Source organism: Caretta caretta, chromosome 11, assembly GCF_965140235.1.
Source record: "Caretta caretta isolate rCarCar2 chromosome 11, rCarCar1.hap1, whole genome shotgun sequence".
Taxonomy (NCBI): Eukaryota; Metazoa; Chordata; order Testudines; family Cheloniidae; genus Caretta; species Caretta caretta.
Genome location: NC_134216.1, coordinates 60,256,969 through 60,278,228, shown reverse-complemented (window position 1 = coordinate 60,278,228; position 21,260 = coordinate 60,256,969). Strand labels below are relative to the sequence as shown.

General features: G+C 41.4%; 1 protein-coding gene across 10 annotated transcripts in view; it reads right to left on the bottom strand.

Annotated features, from left to right (window-relative positions):
* Positions 1-10,061, bottom strand: part of KIAA2012 (KIAA2012 ortholog) — a 106,960-nt gene extending 96,899 nt beyond the window's left edge. For all 10 annotated transcript variants that reach the window (XM_048869097.2, XM_048869102.2, XM_048869099.2 and 7 more), the window contains exons 1-2: positions 9,677-10,061; positions 4,288-4,572 (exon numbers count right to left, since the gene is read on the bottom strand). In XM_048869097.2, the coding sequence (XP_048725054.1) occupies positions 4,288-4,572; positions 9,677-9,763 (372 nt within the window). In that variant the 5' untranslated portion in view covers positions 9,764-10,061. The remainder of the gene's footprint in view (positions 1-4,287; positions 4,573-9,676) is intronic.
* Between the last annotated feature and the right edge of the window lie 11,199 nt (positions 10,062-21,260).

Genomic DNA, 21,260 nt, shown 5'->3' with positions numbered 1-21,260 from the left:
GAAATCATGGTGGAATTCCTCAAGGGCTTCTTTTCCATGGGTCCAGATGATGACCACGTCATCAATGTAGCGCAAGTAGAGCAGGGGCATTAGGGGACGAGAGCTAAGGAAGCATTGTTCTAAGTCAGCCATAAAAATGTTGGTGTACTGTGGGGCCATGCGGGTACCCATAGCAGTGACGCTGACTTGAAGGTATATATTGTCCACAAATGTGAAATAGTTGTGGGTGAGGACAAAGTCACAAAGGTCAGCCACCAGGTTTGCTATGACATTATCGGGGATACTGTTCCTGATGACTTATAGTCCAACTTTTTGTGGAATATTGGCGTAGAGGGCTTCTACATCCATAGTGGCCAGGATGGTGTTTTCTGGAAGATCATCAAAGGATTGTAGTTTCCTCAGAAAGTCAGCGGTGTCTCGAAGATAGCTGGGAGTGCTGGTAGCGTAGGGCCTGAGGAGAGAGTCTACATAGCTAGACAATCCTGCTGTCAGGGTGCCAATGCCTGAGATGATGGGGCATCCAGAATTTCCAGGTTTATAGATCTTGGGTAGCAAATAGAATACCCCTGGTTGGGGTTCTAGGCATGTGTCTGCACAGATATGTTCCTGTTCTTTTTCAGGGAGTTTCTTGAGGAGATGGTGTAGTTTCTTTTGGTAATCCTCAGTGGGATCAGAGGATAATGGCCTGTAGAATCTGGAGTTAGAGAGCCGCCTAGCAGCCTCTTGTTCATATTCCAATGTATTCATGATGACAACAGCACTTCCTTTGTCAGCCTTTTTGATTATGATGTCCGAGTTGTTCCTGAAGCTGTTGATGGTGTTGTGTTCAGCACGGCTGAGGTTATGGGGCAAGTGATGCTGCTTTTCCACAATTTCAGCCAGTGCACGTCGATTGAAGCAATCTATGTAGAAGTGCAGTCTGTTGTTTCGACCTTCATGAGGAGTCCACGCAGAATCCTTCTTTTTGTAGTGTTGGTAGGAAGGATTCTGTGGGTTAGTATGTTGTTCAGAGGTATGTTGGAAATATTCTTTGAGTCGGAGATGTCAAAAGTAGGATTCTAGGTCACCACAGAACATATTTATTCAAGTGACACCATCAAAGGACCTAATCACATTAGCCATGCCATCAGGGGGCTCGTTCACCTGCACATCTACCAATGTGATATATGCCATCATGTGCCAGCAATGCCCCTCTGCCATGTACATTGGCCAAACCAGACAGTCTCTACACAAAAGAATAAATGGACACAAATCTGACATCAGGAATCATAACATTCAAAAACTGGTAGGAGAACACTTCAACCTCTCTGGCCACTCAGTAAAAGACTTAAGGGTGGCAATTTTGCAACAGAAAAGTTTCAAAAACAGACTCCAACGAGAAACTGCTGAGCTTGAATTAATATGCAAACTAGATACCATTAACTTGGGTTTGAATAGAGACTGGAAGTGGATGGGTCATTACAAATATTGAATCTATTTCCACATGTTAAGTATCCTTGCACCTTCTTGTCAACTGTTTAAATGGGCCATCTTGATTATCACTACAAAAGTTTTTTTCTCCTTTTGATAATAGCTCATCTTAATTAATTAGCCTCTTACAGTTTGTATGGCAACTTCCACCTTCTCTGTATGTATATATATGTATCTTCTTACTATATGTTCCATTCTATGCAGCCGATGAAGTGGGCTGTAGCCCACGAAAGCTTTTATGCTCAAATAAATTTGTTAGTCTCTAAGATGCCACAAGTACTCCTTTTCTTTTTACAGAGAATGACGTTTTTCAGTGCTGTCCAGTTGCCACCTTTCCATTAGCACTAAGTTCATGTTATTAAAACGTACAAGTTATTGTAAAACAAAACTAAATACATCTGTGGGTAGACTGAAAATCAGGGATAAAAAGGATCAGAAGAAGAACTTGAGGAGACTGGGTCTGACACACTGGCTAGGGAAATGCAGAGACATAGTCTTCCTGGAGAAGCAGTTCTCTTAAGTATTTCATTTCCCAACTAAGGATTAAATGCTGCCTTCTGATGCTGTTTTGCAGGAAATATTTACTAATCAGAGCCTGATTTTTCAGAAGTGCTGAATACCTGCAGCTCCCATTGACTTTCGAGGGAGAAGTGAGCACTCAACACTTCTTAACATCAGGCCTAACTTTGTGCTAGCTGTTGTGAAGGCTGGATTCTGTGCTGTTATTACTGATGGTAGTCAGAATGTATAGAACTGGCTCTGCAAGGTGCTGTCTCTTCTTCTTCCTCCCCACCATCCCTGACACTCAGGGCACCCTTCCAAAATCTATTCAACAAGCCTCCACCAACACATCATTCCTCTCTCCCTAAACATGCACTTCTGCAGCTTGCTTGCACTTTATTAAACGAATCGTGAACTATCAAGACACTGTGGACCAGAGCCCTGGCCCCACCCTGGCCCGTTTGCACCCAGTAGCAGAAAGGGGCTAAAAAGCCAGTTTAATAGGCCTCCTGAGGATTCTCACTAGAGGGGAAGGCCCTAATGGTATAGAGCCAGACTAGGGTTTAATGGGAATGGGCAGGGAAAAGAGGCCATGGCTAGAGTGCCCCTTCACTCCAGCAGTTTTTAGCTGTTAGAATGGCCCCTTGGGGCCATAGGCAGCCAAGTGCAACTTGCAGGAGCCCCAACCTGCATTAAGTTATGCTGGGGCTGAGCAGTCCTCTGGTGACCCCAGGATCAGGGAACCACAAAGGTGGCACAAAGTCATATTTTCATAGAACCCTCACAGCTACCAGATGCTGCTCTGGCACAGCTGAGGATCTGGCCCAGCATGTATAAAGTGGGCAACCATGTAATAGAGTCATAGTTCATGTCTCATGCCAGTGCACTGACCAGGATAGTGACGCTCCCTGAGCCGGGGCACAGCTGTGGAGGACAGGCTCTTTTTGCCTTCACTATCCATGCGTTGGGTGCCCACGGACACAATCTAACCCCATGTATGAAACTTTCAGTCTCTGGCACTGATCTTTATAGCAGAATATATGACAGAGACAACCACTGCATGGGCTTGTCTCTTAAAACATTTAGTCAGCTCTGACTCTTCTTATAATGATGATTAGATGATATATATGTATTTGACAGTGAGTATGAGACTACATGATGTTGGGTGAAGATCCCTGATGTTTTATATTCACTTTCACTTACTAGGAAGCTGTGTCATCAGCAAAGTAGTACATCAGATGTGAATTAAATTTGAGGACTTACTGTCATACACAGACATCTCTCCATATACAGATCATTGTGTGTATATAATATATATATATATGGAATATGTGGTGATGAGGGATATTGTAAAAAAAATTGCTACAAATCTGGGATGAGCTCATTACTTCATAAGCAGTGGAGCCAAGATAAAGTTGTGCAAGTCTTCCCAGACAAGTGGCAGTAATAACTATATAGTACCTCGCACCATCATGTGTTTTGTTGTGGTTAGATACTATGTCTTTGTCTTCTTAAAACTCTCACTCCATGTCTTCCCCTTTGAAGTAGGGTTTTAGTTACTACAACATAGAAAGAATCATGTCATTGGTATGGGTGGAGCTTAGTGATGTTCACAAGTAGAGTATAAAATAATATAATGTAATTGTTTGAGATGTATACCATAGCTTGCGAAACATAAGAGTTTATGTGATTATGATCATGTGGCATGAGAATGGTTGGCTGACAGATGAGCAACACTTCCTTTTTGAGGTCAAGGATGAAAAATGTCATTTTAGCATGAAAATTTTCCCACTTTTATGTAAACAGGGGAGACTTGACCCTCACCAAGGCTGTTTGGGACCAACCCCAGGAGTGAAATCCTGTCTCCATTGAAGTCCAATGGCAAAACTCCAGTGGACTTTAATGGAGCCAGGATTTCACCCCAAGTTGGCTGTAGGGAAAGGGCTACCGCTGCCTTCTGTACTGAGTTACAGAAGGGTGAGATTCACCCTGTATAGAGGGCCCACACAAGGCCTAGTGATCACTTAAACCCCTTTTAAGCCCCTAAAACTGGAGCATGTAAAATTGAAACCCATATGTAAATATACCAGAGAGTGCTTAAAGGGAAGAGGAGAAGAACAAGATGTTGCTTGTGTGTTTGCTTGAATACAGAATCCAGTTTTATCCTATTAGGAGCTTGCTTTCTTCAGTAAAAAAATACATTATCAGGACTCCTGGAATCCCAAGGTGTTAATCTAGAAAAGCAGGATTAGCATTTTAAGGGATCTCATGTAGTCTCAATTCTGGTAGCGAAAGAACCATCCTGTGTGCTCTTACCTGTCTGCCTCCATATGCCAAAATGGCTCTTGTCAAATCTTGGAGCGTGTGCAGTTCAATCTGTAGCTTATTCCTTCTGTGTCTGAGGCCTTGCTGGCCACTCCTCCCTCCTCTTTGTTTCCATGATGGCTGTGCTAAATCTTCAGAGTAGAGAACCAGCGCACCAGTTTTTGTGCTGTAGGTTTTAGGAAGATACAAACCCCAGCAGCCCTTCATAAACTGCCTCTCATTCAGGAATCTGCTGACATGGCAATAACCTTCATGAGACTTCCAGTTCAGATAATCCTAGCATGGAAAAAATCAAAAGATAGGATAGACTTTGGTGGTGGGGGGGAAATAATCTTTCTCAGCCTGGGGTTGAGAGTATGTGGCTTACCAGATACACAGGAAATTATTCTTTGCTTATATGCTTACACCACTCTGGCCTTACTAAGTGAATTTAGGATTTGACCCAATGTGAACACTGAATTGTTTACTAAGGCTTTACTCTATTCTTAAGATACCTATACACTTACAGCGGTGTGTAACATATAAACACTGCACGTCCAGCTAGTTTGGATATAAATAGCAGTGCAGACAGTGAGTCATAGCTTAGACAGGTAGAGTAAAATAGAGTGCCCTATATGCCTGAACCCCCCAGGACATATACCCTACACAGCTCTCTACATGCCCAAGCAGTGCCTCCCACATCTACACGTTATTTTTAGCAGCATAGTGTCCTGCTATCACCCTGCTGCTGAAGCCTTTCCCTGCCGTGTGTAGCTACACATGCTCTAGACACCGCTGCAACCATAGGCAAGGCTTTACAGGGGCAGGACTATCACTGACATTAGTGAGCACTTTCATTGACTTCTCATTGCCTGTATGAGGATTTGAGGACCAAAGCCCAGTCTTTTGTAGATGAAAAGTTAATAGAAATTTCCATTTAGAAATGTGTGGGAACATTTTATGACACTTATCTTAGGACAAATCTTTAGGTGACAGATCTGAGAAACTGTCCCAGATTGACAGGTTTCAGAGTAACAGCCGTGTTAGTCTGTATTCGCAAAAAGAAAAGGAGTAATTGTGGCACCTTAGAGACTAACCAATTTATTTGAGCATACGCTTTCATGAGCTACAGCTCACTTCCTCGGATGCATACTGTGGAAAGTGTAGAAGATCTTTTTAAAAGCATGTGTATATGCTTTGTGTGTATAAAAAGATCTTCTACACTTTCCACAGTATGCATCCGATGAAGTGAGCTGTAGCTCACGAAAGCGTATGCTCAAATAAATTGGTTAGTCTCTAAGGTGCCACAAGTACTCCTTTTCTTTTTGTCCCAGATTGAGGTGTCATTAGAGGAGGTTTTGGAACAAATTGATAAATTAAACAATAAGTCACCAGGACCAGATGGTATTCACCCAAGAGTCCTGAAATAATTCAAATGTGAAATTGCAGAACTGCTAACTGTGATCTGTAACCTATCATTTAAATCAGTTTTTGTACCAAATGACTGGAGAATAGTTAATGTGACACCAATTTTTTAAAAGGGCTCCTCTAGAGGAGACCCCAGCAATTACAGGCCAGTAAGCCTGAGTTCAGTACCGGGCAAACTGGTTGAAACTATGGTAAAGAACAGAATTGTCAAACACACAGGTGAACATAACTTGTTGGGGAAGAGTCGACATGGTTTTTGTAAAGGGAAATCATGCCTCACCAATCTACTAGAATTCTTTGAGGGGTCCACAAACATGTGGACAAGGGGGATCCAGTAGATATAGTGTACTCAGATTTTCAGAAACCCTTTGACAAGGTCCCTCACCAAAGGCTTTTAAGCAAAGTAAGCTGTCATGGGATAAGAGGAAAAGTCCTCTCGTGGATTGGTAACTGGTTAAAAGATAGGGAACAAAGGGTAGGAATAAATGGTCAGTTTTCAGAATGGAGAGAGGTAAATAGTGGTGTCCCCCAGGGGTCTGTACTGGGACCAGTACTATTCAACATATTCATAAATGATCTGGAAGAAGGGGTAAACAGTGAGGTGGCAAAATTTGCAGATGATACAAAACTACTGAGATAATTAATTCCAAAGCAGACTGCGACGAGCTATAAAGGGATCTCTTAAAACTGGGTGACTGGGCAACAAAATGGCAGATGAAATTCAATGGCAATAAATGCAAAGTAATGCACGTTGGAAAACATTATCCCAACTATACATATGAAATGATGGGGTCTAAATTAGCTTTTACCAGTCAAGAGAGTGATCTTGGATAGTTCTCTGAAAACATCCACCCAATGTGCAGCGGCAGTCAAAAAACCTAATAGAATGTTGGGAATCATTAAGAAAGGAATAGATAATAAGACAGGAAATATAATATTGCCTCTATATAAATCCATGGTATGCCCACATCTTTAATACTTTGTGTAGATGTGGCTATCCCATCTCAAAAAAGATATACTGGAATTGGAAAAGGTTCAGAAAAGGGAACAAAAATTATTAGGGGTATGGAACAGCTTCCGTATGAAGAGAGTTTAATAAGATTGGGACTTTTCAGCTTGGAAAAGAGACAACTAAGAAGGGATATAATAGAGGTCTATAAAATCATGGAGAAAATAAATAGGGAAGTATTATTTACTCCTTCTCATAACACAAGAACTAGGGGTCACCAAATGAAAGTAATAGGCAGCAGGTTTAAAACAAACAAAAGGAAGTATTTCTTCACTCAACGCACAAGCAACCTGTGGAACTTCTTGCCAGAGGATGTTGTGAAGGCCAAGACTATAACAGATTATAACAAAAAAGAACTAGATATATTCATGAAGGATAGGTCCATCACTGGCTATTAGCCAGGATGGGCAGGAATGGTGTCCCTAACCTCTGTTTGCCAAAAGCTGGGAATGGGCGGCAGGGGATGGATCTTGATTATTACCTGTTTTGTTTATTCCCTCGGGGGCACCTGGCACTGGCCACTGTCGGAAGACAGGGTACTGGGCTAGGTGGACCTTTAGTCTGACCCAGTATGGCCTTTCCTATGTTCTTATGACCAACAGATCTATTGGGCTGTAGAATGGGCTCAAGCAATGGTAATCCATTGCTTCAGATATTTCATACCAGATTAGACACAAACACTATCAAATGTACTATAAGGGACTATCCTGTATTGACAAGGAGCTTGGGCTGGATGAACTACTATGACTTTTTCATCTCTAACTTCTATGATTCAGCACAAAAAGTTTTTCTTAGTGTGTTTACATACCTTAAATAGTGAAATTTATATCAGAGTACTTATTGTGCTAAGAAAAGTGATGGGTGTTAGTTGATAATCTTAAATTCTAAAGTCAGTGTTCACATTGATCCTTAATATAACATACCATCCAATTTTTTAAAGACTCTCCAAAATGAGGGTCTGAATTAAAACCATATTGTGAACTATGTTAATTTTACTAAATCATACCTCCAAATCCATTAGTATGAGAGGGCAGTTCGTTATGCCAAAACAGTTTTTTTCCAGTAGTAAATTAATGGTTTTCAAATGTAAAAACTAACTTACCAGATTTCTTTAATAATTAAAAACGATAGCAATTCATTGTCTATTTATGTTCTTAATGCCTTCTCTTTCTGTATTATCATTAAAATAATAACATAATTTCTTTGTGGCATAGACTGTTTTAGCATTTTGTGTGTCTAGCATTCTTAATGTCTAGCACAATGGGGCTCTGATCGGGCCTATTATTGCTGTCATAATAGAAATAATAATAATTATTAATATTGCCTAACATCAGAGGCCCAAATCAGGATCAAGGCCCCACTGTGTTGGATGCTCTGTGAACAGATCTGAAGACCTTGTTCCTACCCCAAACAGCTTCCTCTTTTTTAAAATCTCTCTTCAATCTTCTGTTCCTCTTAGAAGCCTTTATTGATCAGTTTGTAAAGCAGAGTAGTACTGTGCACAGTAACTGTAAGGTGGTCTGACAAGGCTTTCTTCAAGGATGGGCTCTGTCTCAAATACTTTTTGAGTCTTTACAGTGTGCTGGATGGCAATGCAGAACATTTTATAATAAAGAGCATGATAATCTACTTTGAATCTTCAGACCCTACTCTTTTTACCCTGAGATACTGTCCACTGCACTCAAATACTACTGTGATGGGTGTCTTAGAAATAGCATAGGTAAGTAAGGTAGACAGACTTGGTATTTCTTTGAATGAGGTACTTAGAGTGGGCTCTGATGTATTAGTGGTCATAGACCATGAAGAAAGACATGGAACATAGCCATGTAACAGTCTCCCTAGCAAAAACACTGACCTGGTGGGTGAGATTCATTAGACAATCTCAAATTAGTCAGAAGTTTCCAAATTGTTCTATTAATAGATGCATTCACATGCTCTTCTTGACTTAAAGCTACAGAACCATTGTTTGCTTGTCAACTACATAAAATTTCATGATATGATGATAATTACTCTCACTAATAATAATAATAATAGTTCCCATGGTGTGTACTGTCGAGAATTTAAATGGCAGGCCCCAGCTACTCCATGATAGTAAGATGACTTAACATACAAACAAGGCCAATTCTCCCCTCCTACACTCTGGTCCAAATCTACTGATGTAAATGGAACTGTGCTGTTGTAAATGAGATGAGAATTTGGGACAGATTTTGATTTCCATTACACTGGTGCAAACCTTGAGTAACTCAACTGCTTTCAGTGGAATTATCCCAGTGTAACTGAGATTAGATTAGATTGACCCACACTCCTTAAAAAAAAATATATCTGATTTGCAGTTGGTTACACTAAGGTAATTCTGAAATCTAAGCGCCATTACATAAAATGCTTTATGGCATAAGATCGGTGATAAGAATTCACTGTTTTAACTATAACTCTTAAGTATATACTTTTAGCTAAGTGAATCTATAATTTTAACTGCTGTAAAATTGCTTTGGACTGTGCAATTTCTATAAGCTAAACAAAATATTATTTAAAAGCAGCACAGTAAACTTTAGCTCTGTGATTCTGATTCAGAACAACTCCATGCAGATCCCAGAACTGATGTGTATGCCTAGTAACCGATTGGTCTAATATTCAACAAAAAACAAAACCAAACAATAAGGATATCCCCTGAAGAATCTATTTCTTTATATTTAGGTTCTTTCCTCTGGACCTCTAGGTGCAAGTTTCTATTTCTTTAACTTGCTTGCCAAGCATTCTGGTTCAAGATTCTCCAGTTTGAATTACAACAGGCATGCATACTTCTTAGGTTACTAAGGCATTTTAATTTCAACAACAAATAAGACATCACTGAAAAAAATTCTGTCTCCATAACAGTTATTTCAATATTAGTTAAAATCACAGAACAGAAAATTACCATACAATCCATAATGGTTTGTTTGCTGCACTTTTGTAACCAGGACTCACCTCTGGTTCAAAGTGCACCTCCAATTTCTCCTGGTTTTTTTTGACCACCTGTCCAGTGCCACGGCTTAATAGGGAGAGACTGGGCATTTTTCCTTAGTGATCTTTCATCTTGCCTCTAAAACTGTAAACTTATTATCAGAGTAGTCTGCAAGAGAGCTTTGTAAACAAGATCTTTGTTATGAAATATGGTAATTTATAGATCAGCTCTTCCTTAATGCGCAGCTCCGAATAGCAGAAAAACCTCTCTGGGTTTCCGGAGTCCTCAGTCTCCTTCACAGTTCTAAGTGGAGTCAAGTTACTTTTCTCCTGCCTGTTCTGTGCACTTGTTGTTCCTTCTGTTCTGGTTGCTTTGGTACATCTAGGGATTTGTGAAACACAACCATCCTTTTTATTGTGATCAGAGGTTGTTTGTCTGTCGCTATGGCAGCAAAAGGAAATTAAGTTCCTTAAACCAGCAAGGGAGTGTGAAAGAGCAGAGATATTCAAAGGGCCAGGCTCAGATTTCAAGGATGTGCTGCCGTGCAATAATCACCCCTAGCTGAAGGAATGACATTATCCTTCCAACAGCTGCTTTATTTTTTCTTCCCAGCAACCCCCAAACCTCCATTATTTGTAACTCTGGTGTTAATAGAGACACAGAATTGCTAGAGCTGAAAGAGACCAAAACCTGGGTCATTTAGTGTAACGCTCATTACCCCCATACTTGTGTCTGTGCAGGACTCTGATGACTCTACATCTCTGGTTCTCAACCTTTTCCATACAGTGATCCTGTATTACAACAGAAAAAGGTTTCAGGATCAACCTCCCAACTAGCTATAAAACAGAGAAGAGTTGTGTGCCTCCCAGATCTGTTCATGAGCCCAGGCTGAGAATCCAATCTTTCGATCAAAACTGAGATGACATTTTCCCTGCTTTGTGATCTGTCTGCTTTGTGTGTGTGCGCGCGAATCCTTAACTTCTTTATCTTTCATACAGGTGCAAGTTTCTGTTTCTTTAACTTGCTTGCTAAACTACCTAATTTGCCTTGAACTTTCAGGAGGAACAAGAGGGAAGGGAGTAACCATTTGATAAAAACATTTTCTGCTTGTACTAATGGGACATGCACTCTGGATAATCCAGTTCGTCCTGAAACCAGTATATTGTGTCAACTGCACTTCAGCATCAATCTTGTAGAAGTGCCCCCTGCTGCCATGTAGAAAGATTTACAGCTGGCTACAGCCCTTCTACTTTCACCTTCATTTTATATAGTGCCTTTCATGCAACATGTGCTCAAAGAGCTTTACAGTATACAAACAGCAATACAAATCAAATAAGCCTTCAAACAGAAGATCAGCTTTCCTGAACAGGCAGAAGTGGACCATTCCAGGGCAGAATGGTAATAGACACAAGTCTGCACTGGAACAGCAGATGCAAATCTTCCCAAACTTGGGATAATTTTGGTCCTAGATCCAGATGTGGTTCCATACTTCAGGACACAAAATACGTTGGGAAAATTCAGATTTGGATCAGAATCTGTATCTGAATTCAGATCCAAACCTTGTGATTAATTTCCGGCTTTGTCCTTCTATAGCAGTTTTCATCCATGGCTCTCCCAAGTGCTTTATAAACATCAATTAATGAAGTAAGAGGGGTCTATATTTACCTAACCTCTGATATCAAAAGTCTTTGTGTTTGTGATTAGAATTTTTCTAATAGACATTGATGGTCACTTTAAATCTAAAAGGAATATTTTTTTAAAATTAGAGATGGGATTTTCCAATGTGTTATACCAGTTTTATGCCCGTGTAACTTCATTTATTTAAACTCTATTAAGTTACAGCAATAGAAATTCCAAGTAATGCAATGGTTTAGCAGATTCATAATCTGTAGCTCTACAGAGCTCTGAGTATCTTTTCAGTTTACACCAGAGTGCCTCTGTCTCACTGAGATAATGACTTTCCCAAGAGATTTCCTTGGATAAAACAACTATCTTGTCCTTCATTGAAGCTAAGGTATCTGCAGTACTCAAAGCATATACTTAGAATGACACACTTGATTCCGACTGGATGAAGGTGCATCTTTCAAAAAGGAAGCATGGCCTGATAGCGCTACCTATGAAGATTGGTCACCACTTTCCATTATAAGAGACTATTTTCATTGCTTATAACTTTCACTAACTAACCATTTGGGCTGAAAGTTTGCTCTCTGGATTTCTGCCTCTGGCTGGATTGTTTATTTATTTATTCATTATAATTTCGGCCAAAACAGTTGAGCTGTTTCAGAGAATGAGGCTAGTGAAAAATGTTCTTTGAGAGTCTCTAGAGCCTGTTGCTTTGGAATGGTTACTTCAAATTTGACAGAAAGGTGGCATTTGTGTCAGGGATGTGCCTTTTGCAATTCTTGTGAAAATATGCCCAATGTAGCCTTTGAAAAACTGTAGTTGAGATCAGGTGAGGAGCCTAGGGGCAGACTGGGACTAGAAGGAGAAGGAGTCTGGGACTGAGAACCTGTGGGGCAGGGGGAAGGAACCAGCGAGTGAGGGGAGAAAGATTAGATGAGGAGCCAGATGTGGGGAGAGGATTGAGAGAGTGGGACAAGGAGTCAGCAGAGGACGCTGAGGCTGGACGAGGAGACCGAGGAGGGAGATTGGGATTGGAAACCCATGGGGATAGTGAAAGTGGCTGGGGGAGAGGCTACAGGTGGGCTAGGGTGGGGGATAGAGACAGAGTGAATGAAAAGACGGGGGGGGGGAGGGAGGGAACTAATTAACTGAGCAAAGAGAAGTGACTGGGATGAGAAGCCTGAGGAGTGGAGACAGGAATTGATTAGGTGAGGGGAACAGGACTGGAACTGAGAGCCAAGGGTGGGAAAGAGACAGGACTGGAACAGGGACAGAATCGATGGGTTGAGGCTAGCGTGACCGGATGTCCCAATATTATTGGGACGGTCTCGATATTAGACGCTTTGTCTAATATACACCCACACACACAAAAAAGGGCCCCAATTTTTCACACTTGCTATCTGGTCACCGTAATTGAGGCAGAAGCTTGCGCGGAATGGGCATATGTGTCTGTGCTCACTAATGAACAGTCCCCTCCAGAGCCTGGAATGGAACTCAAGCTTCCTGAGTCTCACAATTCCTCTGCTGTCAGCAAATATCTGTGATATCCACTGGCAAAGTGTCCCTTCTTCTGTAGAACCAGCCCTCACAGAGGATGACAAACTACTACTGCTATCAGTTACCCTCTTAGCTCTAGTGGCAGAGGTCTGGGCAGTGGATTTAAAGATTCCAACTCTGCTGATTACCTATGTGGATGTCAATATGATGCCACATGATGGAATTTTTGTTTTTTTCAGTTTGCCTTTTTACAAGCCTAGGAAATTGTATGCAAAAAGAACATTGAAAAGAATGTGAAAAGAACATTATTCAAGTTGCAAAGTCAAGCACTCGAAAGTTAAGAAATGACAAAATTAAGGTTGCCTGTACATTGTAAATTCCAACCCTTTGCATGTATATGTTATGATACAGTCTTTTAATTACATGATCTCGTGCTGTTTTTTTCACAGGACCACTGGCTTATACAATTCAGAGAATGGATTGTGCTCACTTAATGAGAAGCTATGCAATATTTTCTTTTCTTATTGCTCAGTGTGAGGTCTCAGGCCTTATTTACTGAACACTGTGGAACCCTGATCTGAAGGCAGAATTTTTAATGTTTTCTCATGATCTTTTCTATGGGGCTCATCACTATAGTGTGTGAGTGCTTCGCAACACCCCTGTGAGATGAGGGGGTAACATTATCACCATTTTACAGAGGAGGAACTGAGGCACATGGAGATTAAGGTCAAAAGCATTCACTGATTTTGGGTGCCCAGTTTGAGACTCATAAGACCTGATTTTTCAAAGTAGTTAGCATTATATAGCACTTTTGATGTTCAAATCACAGCTCCTCTTGACTTCACTTGCAGCAGTGATTGCTCAGCACTTCTGCAAATCAGCCCCCCACCGCCTCAAGTCAGGCACTCAGAAACACACACAATTACTGACCATCTGTGAAAAGTATGCAGTAAGTGACTTGCCCAGCTTCACATAGGAATGCCATGGCAGAAGCAGGGATAGAATCCAATTCACCAAGGCAGCATTCAACTGCCTTACCCATGAGACCATTCTTCTTGTCCTGCAGTCCCTGCCTTATTCTCTACACACCTTCCAGCTTCTGCAACAAACGAAGCAGAGGTCCTGCAGATAAGTCTCTTTTGCCGCACAACCCTGATTCATCCCCAGAGCAGTTCCATCCTGTGGCATTGCATACCCAGAAGGTGGCCGTATTAAGATTGCACAGGGAACCTTAATTCTGACATTTGCTAACTTTTGAGAGCTTGACTTTGCTAACTTAATGTTCTTTAAACATAATTTTTGATGTGTGATTATATATAATTTGGGGTGATATGTCTGCAGTCTTTGACCCGGGGCAGATTAGAATATTGTGGAAGGTTGATAGCCATGTTCAACCTTTCATCTCACTCTCTGACCTGATAACTATAATGCATCTGTAATGTCTTTGTGACACTAGGGCCAAGTTCCACATTACAAACTTACTTTGGATTGGTATAACTATGACACTAGGAGATGTGAAAAATTTCCCCCCTCCCCCAAGCAATACTGCCCTAACCCTCGTTCAACATAGCAACTGCCTCTCAAATCAATGGATTAACTATGCCCACAGGAGAATCTCTCCTGTCTCCTGCTGCAGCTTTTTAGGTGTAGACCTGCCCTGAGGCTGGATTAGTGGCCTGCAACCATATGGTCTTGTCCTGTGATTCTGTCAGAGCTCACAAACAAAGCAGCAGCTAAATACCCTTGATGAAATATAAGCCTCCTTTGGAGATCTACTACCAGAAGTGGTGGTCTTGATGCAGTAATTGGCACCACTTTCCTTCCAAGTCCCTGCTAAACTAGTGCACAAGAATGGCTTCCTGGGTCGCTGTGCTCTCTTTGGGATGACATATAGACCACTTGTAATCACTGAAGATCGTATGGGATTTTTTATGAGACAGCTCTTAGCTCTGACATGCTGCCAAATTCTTACTTGGATAATTATATTCTGCCTATTGAAATTCAAGTAGATATGGTATTCTTTACTTCCTAACCTAAATGGTTGTGCACTGTTGCTGTTCACTGTTATTTTTTAAACACTTTATTTCAAAACAAGGATTACATAGCTATTTTAAACACTGTAAAATGGTTGTATTCCACCATACAGATGATGTGAAGTAGGGATGGGTGCAGCGATCCTTGTACATGTATGTGTGTGTGTTTATACATATAATATCTCAAATCTTGAGGTCTTTACTCACTATTTAGTTAGACCGTACCCAGGTAAGTCCCACAGACTACAACAGGGACCTTTTTAGAATCAGGACAGAAGAGCAACTGAATTAGGACCTCAGGGTTCAGCCCATAGCTGGTAAAGCACTTGGGAATCCTTTGGGATGTAAAAGTGCTAAATAAATGCAAAGTGTACTTTTTAGTACTGCAATATGCTTTCTATATACTGCTGCTTAAAAGGCTGGTCTATCCCTGCAACAGACCTACAATGTGGCCATGCAATAGTTATTAATAGGAAGTGAAGAGGATTCTGCTTCCCTGTGTGATGAATGACAGAACGCCACTAGCCGTCACCTTCAGCCCCCAACTAAAACCTCTCCAGCGCATCATCAAGGATCTACAACCTATCCTGAAGGATGATCCCTCACTCTCACAGATCTTGGGAGACAGGCCAGTCCTTGCTTACAGACAACCCCACAACCTGAAGCAAATACTCACCAGCAACCACACACCACACAACAAAACACTAACCCAGGAACCTATCCTTGCAACAAAGCCCGTTGCCAACTCTGTCCACATATCTAGTCAAGGGACATCATCATAGGACCTAATCACATCAGCCACACCATCCGGGCGTCGTTCACCTGCACATCTACCAATGTGCCAGCAATGCCCCTCTGCCATGTACATTGGCCAAACCGGACAGTCTCTACGCAAAAGAATAAATGGACACAAAGCAGACGTCAAGAATTATAACATTCAAAAACCAGTCGGAGAACACTTCAACCTCCCTGGACACTCAATTACAGACCTAAAAGTCGCAATTCTTCAACAAAAAAACTTCAAAACCAGACTCCAATGAGAAACTGTAGAACTGGAATTAATTTGAAAACTGGACACCATTAAATTAGGCTTGAGTAAAGACTGGGAGTGGATAAGTCATTACACAAACTAAAAACTATTTCCCCATGCTAATTTTTCCCCTACTGTTACTCACACCTTCTTGTCAACTGTTTGAAATGGGCCATCCTGATTATCACTACAAAAGTTTTTTTCCTCCTGATGATAATAGCCAACCTTAATTGATTACTCTCGTTAGAGTTGGTATGGCAAAACCCATTTTTTCATGATCTCTGTGTGTATATATCTCTTCCTACTGTATTTTCTACTGCATGCAACTGATGAAGTGGATTTAGCCCACGAAAGCTTATGCCCAAATAAATTTGTTAGTCTCTAAGGTTCCACAAGTACTCCTCGTGCTTTTTTTTAAGAGTTAATATTGTAGGCCTCACTAAACTCACAAGCAATGCTGACTCTTGTGTGTTTAGCTATCCCTAATGAAGTATTTACTACTCTTGAAACCATATATGCCTTTTTGTGGTCCCGCTCTTGCATAACAAACTATTGCTTCATTCACTACACTGACTGCCTCTTGGTTTGTGGCTTGAGTGTAAGATGTTGAGGCCAAATTCATCCCAAGTCTAACTCAGTCATCTTCAGGGGAGTTAAACCAGGGATGTTTTTGGACCTCTGTGTTTAATGTTCAGTACCTTCAAGAGAATAGGCCTGATGCTTCACTAACTTAGTCATTTACACTTGTACAAAGTCAATGCAAAACAGGGGTGAAATGTTACCATGCTGATCGAGTAGTGTTTTACCCCCATTTGTACTAGTGTAAATTACCACACATTCACAAGGTGTAAGGCAGTAAAGAATCAGAACCAATGTGTGTAGTTTCTTGAATCCTGTGGGTTCTTCTGTTCTGAGTCCAGTGAGAGTGGGATTTCTAGTCTTGAAGGGCTTGTAGCAATAAAATGGATGATGCCATGTATTTCTTTCTTTGCCCAAATTATGTGCAATTTCTCCTCTCTGGACCGTGGTTATTGCAGAGTTAGCCACCTTTTAGTTTCTTTAAACAAGTTTTATTTCTTTCAAGTGAATTGAAGGTTGCGGTGTTATTATAGCCGTGTTAGTCCCAGGATATATTAGGGAGACAAGGTGATTGAGGTAATAATCTTTTGTTGGTGAAAGAAATAAGCTTTCGCGCTTTCACAGTAAGAGCTCTTCTTCAGGTGGGAAAGGTGTCTCAGCTAAACGCAAGATGGAACAGATAAGGAGTTTACACATGTTTCAAGAGACCATGCAAGGTGAAGTGGGCCGTTAAAACCTCTGCCCGTTGTAGGAGAAAAGAGGGTTAGTGAGTTACAGATTGTTGTAATGAGTCATAAATCCAGTGTCTTTATTAAGTCCATGATTTTTGGTGTCTAGCACAGTTATGAATTTAAGTTCCCAGGCTCGTCTTTTGAAGGTGGTGTGCAGGTTTCCTTAGAGAATGAGGACTGAGAGATTAGATAGGGAGTAATTGTTTTGTGGAAAGTGTTCACCCACAGGTGATACGGTGTTTTATCATTTTTTCTGTGTGAGGTCATTTGAGAGTGTAGTGATTGTCTCATTTCACCCACATAGATTTTACTGGAGCATTTAGTCCACTAGATGAGCTATACCACATGATGTCATAGGCATGTGGAGGACCCATATATCTTGAGAGGTGTGTTGTGGGAGGTACTGATCATCATAGCAGTGGAGAGATGTCTGCTTGATATTGCTTTGAGTTGGTAGGTCCTGGTTTTGGGGGATCTTGCATCTGATGATGAGCTTGGCAAGGCTGGGGAGTTATTTGAAGGCCAGAAGATGGGGATAAAAAAGATTTTTTTCAGGATGTGGTCCCCATGCTGTGTATGCGTTGCAATTGTTAAAGGATACCCTGTATGGGTTCCTATGTGAGGTGGTAGATGACAATTAGGGGTGTGCATGCAGAGTTGTTGTTCCCCCCCCCCACCCCTTGTATATGAAGCAGGGTCTCTCAGAGTATTTGGGTAGCCCAATGCACAATATGATCTACTTCTCTGGTGGAGTGTTCTTGTTTCGTGAAGGTGGTTTTTCAGTGAGTTAAGGTGTGTATCCCAGACTTTCTCCTCGAAGTATATGCTGAAGACCTAAAGAAGAGCTCTGTATAAGCTCAAAAGTTTGTCTTTCCCACCAACAGAAGTTGGTCCAATAAAAGATATTACCTCACCCACCTTGTCTCTCTAATATCCTGGGACCAACATGGCTACAGCAACACTGCGTACATAGGTAATAGCCCAGGCAACCTCAGGGAAAGTTTCCCCACCAATTTCTAAGGGTGAGAAAGTAACAAAATTATTATACCCATGCACTCCTTGGTCTCTCTGATGAGACTGCCAAAAAGAGGGATGCTTAGTGTCAGTTACAGTGGTGAGTTTTCTGTTGTGAATATGTAGGGCTTGATTCTCTGTTCCTGCCAAACTCTGCTAGGTGCAGGAATGGGAGTGAACTTTAAACCACTTTCGTTTTGCGCCCTTTTTCTTGGGCCAACCAAGGTCATGCTGAAACCCTGGAGTAAGTTAGTGTGGTCCAAGGGCTACTCTAACTTACCTCCAGATGGCTAGGGTCATGAGGGGGGCTTTCCAGCAGATGGAGCATAATGTGGCTATAGCTTATGCCCCTCTTCCCCAAGCCACCGGCACCGTATGCTGGGGACTGAGTAGAGCTGCTGCCTCTTTGCAGTTGAGGATCCCCCTGCACCAAAGGAGTTCTCCAGTGGCTCCTGATGTCCAGAATCTTTGCTGCCCTTTGGTGCTGCTGAAGCAATAGGATGAGACAATAATGCAATCAGGCCCCTGCCCTTTGAAAATGTCTGTGTCCAATCATTGCCACACCCCGAACTATCCAGTCTTCAAAAGGTAACGGCTTCCAAATGGGGTAGTAAGGCTCCTGCGTTTGAAAAAGCTTTGGTTTCCGAACCATCGTGTTAGTTTAGTATTAGTACTTATGGTTTGACATATGGTAGGCATGATTTTTAATTAAAGCCTTCAGCTGTGTTTTACTGTGCAGGCAGCAGAGCACTGTGGAATTTACATTAAGAAAAATATACAATCAATGTCATACAGGATTGTCTAGTAATCAGAGTGGAAATCCAACTTAGAAACAAATTGGCAACTGATCAGATAAAAATTCAAATTGGTAACATTTGTGTTGGAAACCAAGCCAGATCTGGGAAAAGCTGACTCCAAGCTATTCTATTCCTCTTGCAGGGGAACTGAGTTGTGAACACACTGTAATATCAGAGCTAATGTGGAACACCTTTTACATAAACACGGTTATTAATGGGATAGGGTTATCTCTAGATTTATTTGATTGTTCCCTCTACTGTTTATATCTGTTTAAAATTAAATGTTGTTTTGAAGAGAAGTTGCCTAATCATGTATGGTTTATTTTTGTTTTTTAAACACTGTCAGTCAGATACTGGAGGTGTTAAGTTTTCCCCTTTTTGTTCTTTTGGCTCAGTATGGTCTAATAGGGAGATACTGGCAAATGCTTGGGCACTTCACACGTTTTTCTAACAGACTACCACCTTCCTGATCCATTGTGTGAGCTCTGCCAGGTACTGAAAGAGTTAACGATATCTTTCAGGCCTCAACCACCAAATGCACTCAGTCCAGCACTCACATGGTTTGTATTCTTACACTGCTGGAGTGGTATGTTCATAGCATCTGGTTCCTTGGCAACAGCTTTCATTGGCTCAATCAAAGCCTTTTCTTCTTAAGAAAGCTCCCACTGTGACACCCCACCACCACCACTAATCACCATCTTAACTGAGAGTTTAAGAGGCAGCTGGTATGAAAAATAGTGCTTGTGAATGTGAGAAGAGTAAGAGGCTATCTTTATATAGTACACCTGCCCCAGACAGTGCATGTACTGATTTGTACTGGGTACACTGGAAGGGATCTGGTTTTCTACTGGAAGAGATATAGGGCAGCACCTAAAGAGTCCCCTTAGGAATAATCTGTTAGGCACAAATCTATAAGCCTTTGTGTTTAGCGAATAGTCATTTCCTGTTTTTAGCTCACGTGGTGTCAGGCCTCTCTGCTATTGACAAGGGGCAGTAGTGGGATGCAGGGGAGAGCACAATAAAATCCATATTGTCGAAGTCTTGTCCCCTGACAAGAAGGAAGCAGGAAGATGAAAATTCGCAACATGTGAACTGGAGAACAATGGGAATAAAAAGTTCACATTAAGCCACTTCAAGGGCTTCATGTAATGGGATTTCTGGCACTTCAGAGGTTGCATAGAAGTTGGAAAAGCCTCTACTGGAGGCACAGACATACTCTCTATACTTTCCAGTGTTTGGGGTTCATACTGGAGCCCTGATTAATAATCATGGCAATTAACACTCCCTTCACCAGGCTTCCCTGGGAAGAATTATTTCGGCCTAATTAACTAGAAGTTTAAAAGGGATATTTCCCTTATTGTCGTAGGCCTTAGTCCACAGCCTTGGAGACTGCGTCATCCTCCACAACCGTCAGAGACAGTTGCACTCCACAGATATGACGCAGCTGGAGACACCTGGTATCAAACTTAAAACCCAGGCAGTGAAAGGGCGGAGCATTTTCAGCATTGGGACCCCTGTTATGAAACTCCCTGCCAGAGGAGAGAAGACTGAAACTAAACCTGCTTTGATTGGATCTAAATATAAACCCCACCCTCTCGATACAGCCTTTCCCTAGGAACTTAAAAGATAAAATGAATCCGCATGTTCCATTGAATATGGGGAAAGAAGGGAGGAAAACCCCTTTTGGGACAAGTTATGCTTTGTATTCATTACTGCTCCTTGGCTCTGAGATGCTAAGGCAATAGGTACCTTAGAAAGAAAGAAAAAAGGAAGAACTATCTTGTGACTAAATTACTGAACTGGGGCTTGGGAATCTGGGTTCAAGTCCCATCTCAGCCACAGACATTCTATGTGATTTTGGGGAAGCCACTTAATCTCTGTGGCCTCAATTCCCTCTTTAGTTAGATTGTAAAATCTTTGGGCAGGGACTATCTTTTTGTTCAATGTGGGGACAGTGCTGAAGACAATGGGGTCCAGTTCCCTGATTGGGGCTTCTAGATACGTGGGAGTACAGACCATTAAGCATAGTTGTAGTAATAATAATCATAATCTGTAAAATGCTCCCTGAACTCTCAGGCATGTTGTGAGGATAAACTCATTAATATATGAGAGAGGTTTAGATACTACAGTGCCGAGAGCCACAGAAAAGCCTGTACGTATTTTAAAATATATTTTAGAGGAAGAAATTCAAAAGCTATAAACAATTGGCAATAGCAGCAATGAATTAAGTTATTCATGTGACAAGTATGTTGTTTTTAGTCACTTCTAACTTTGTGAACCAAATTTCTTCACACATATTGAAG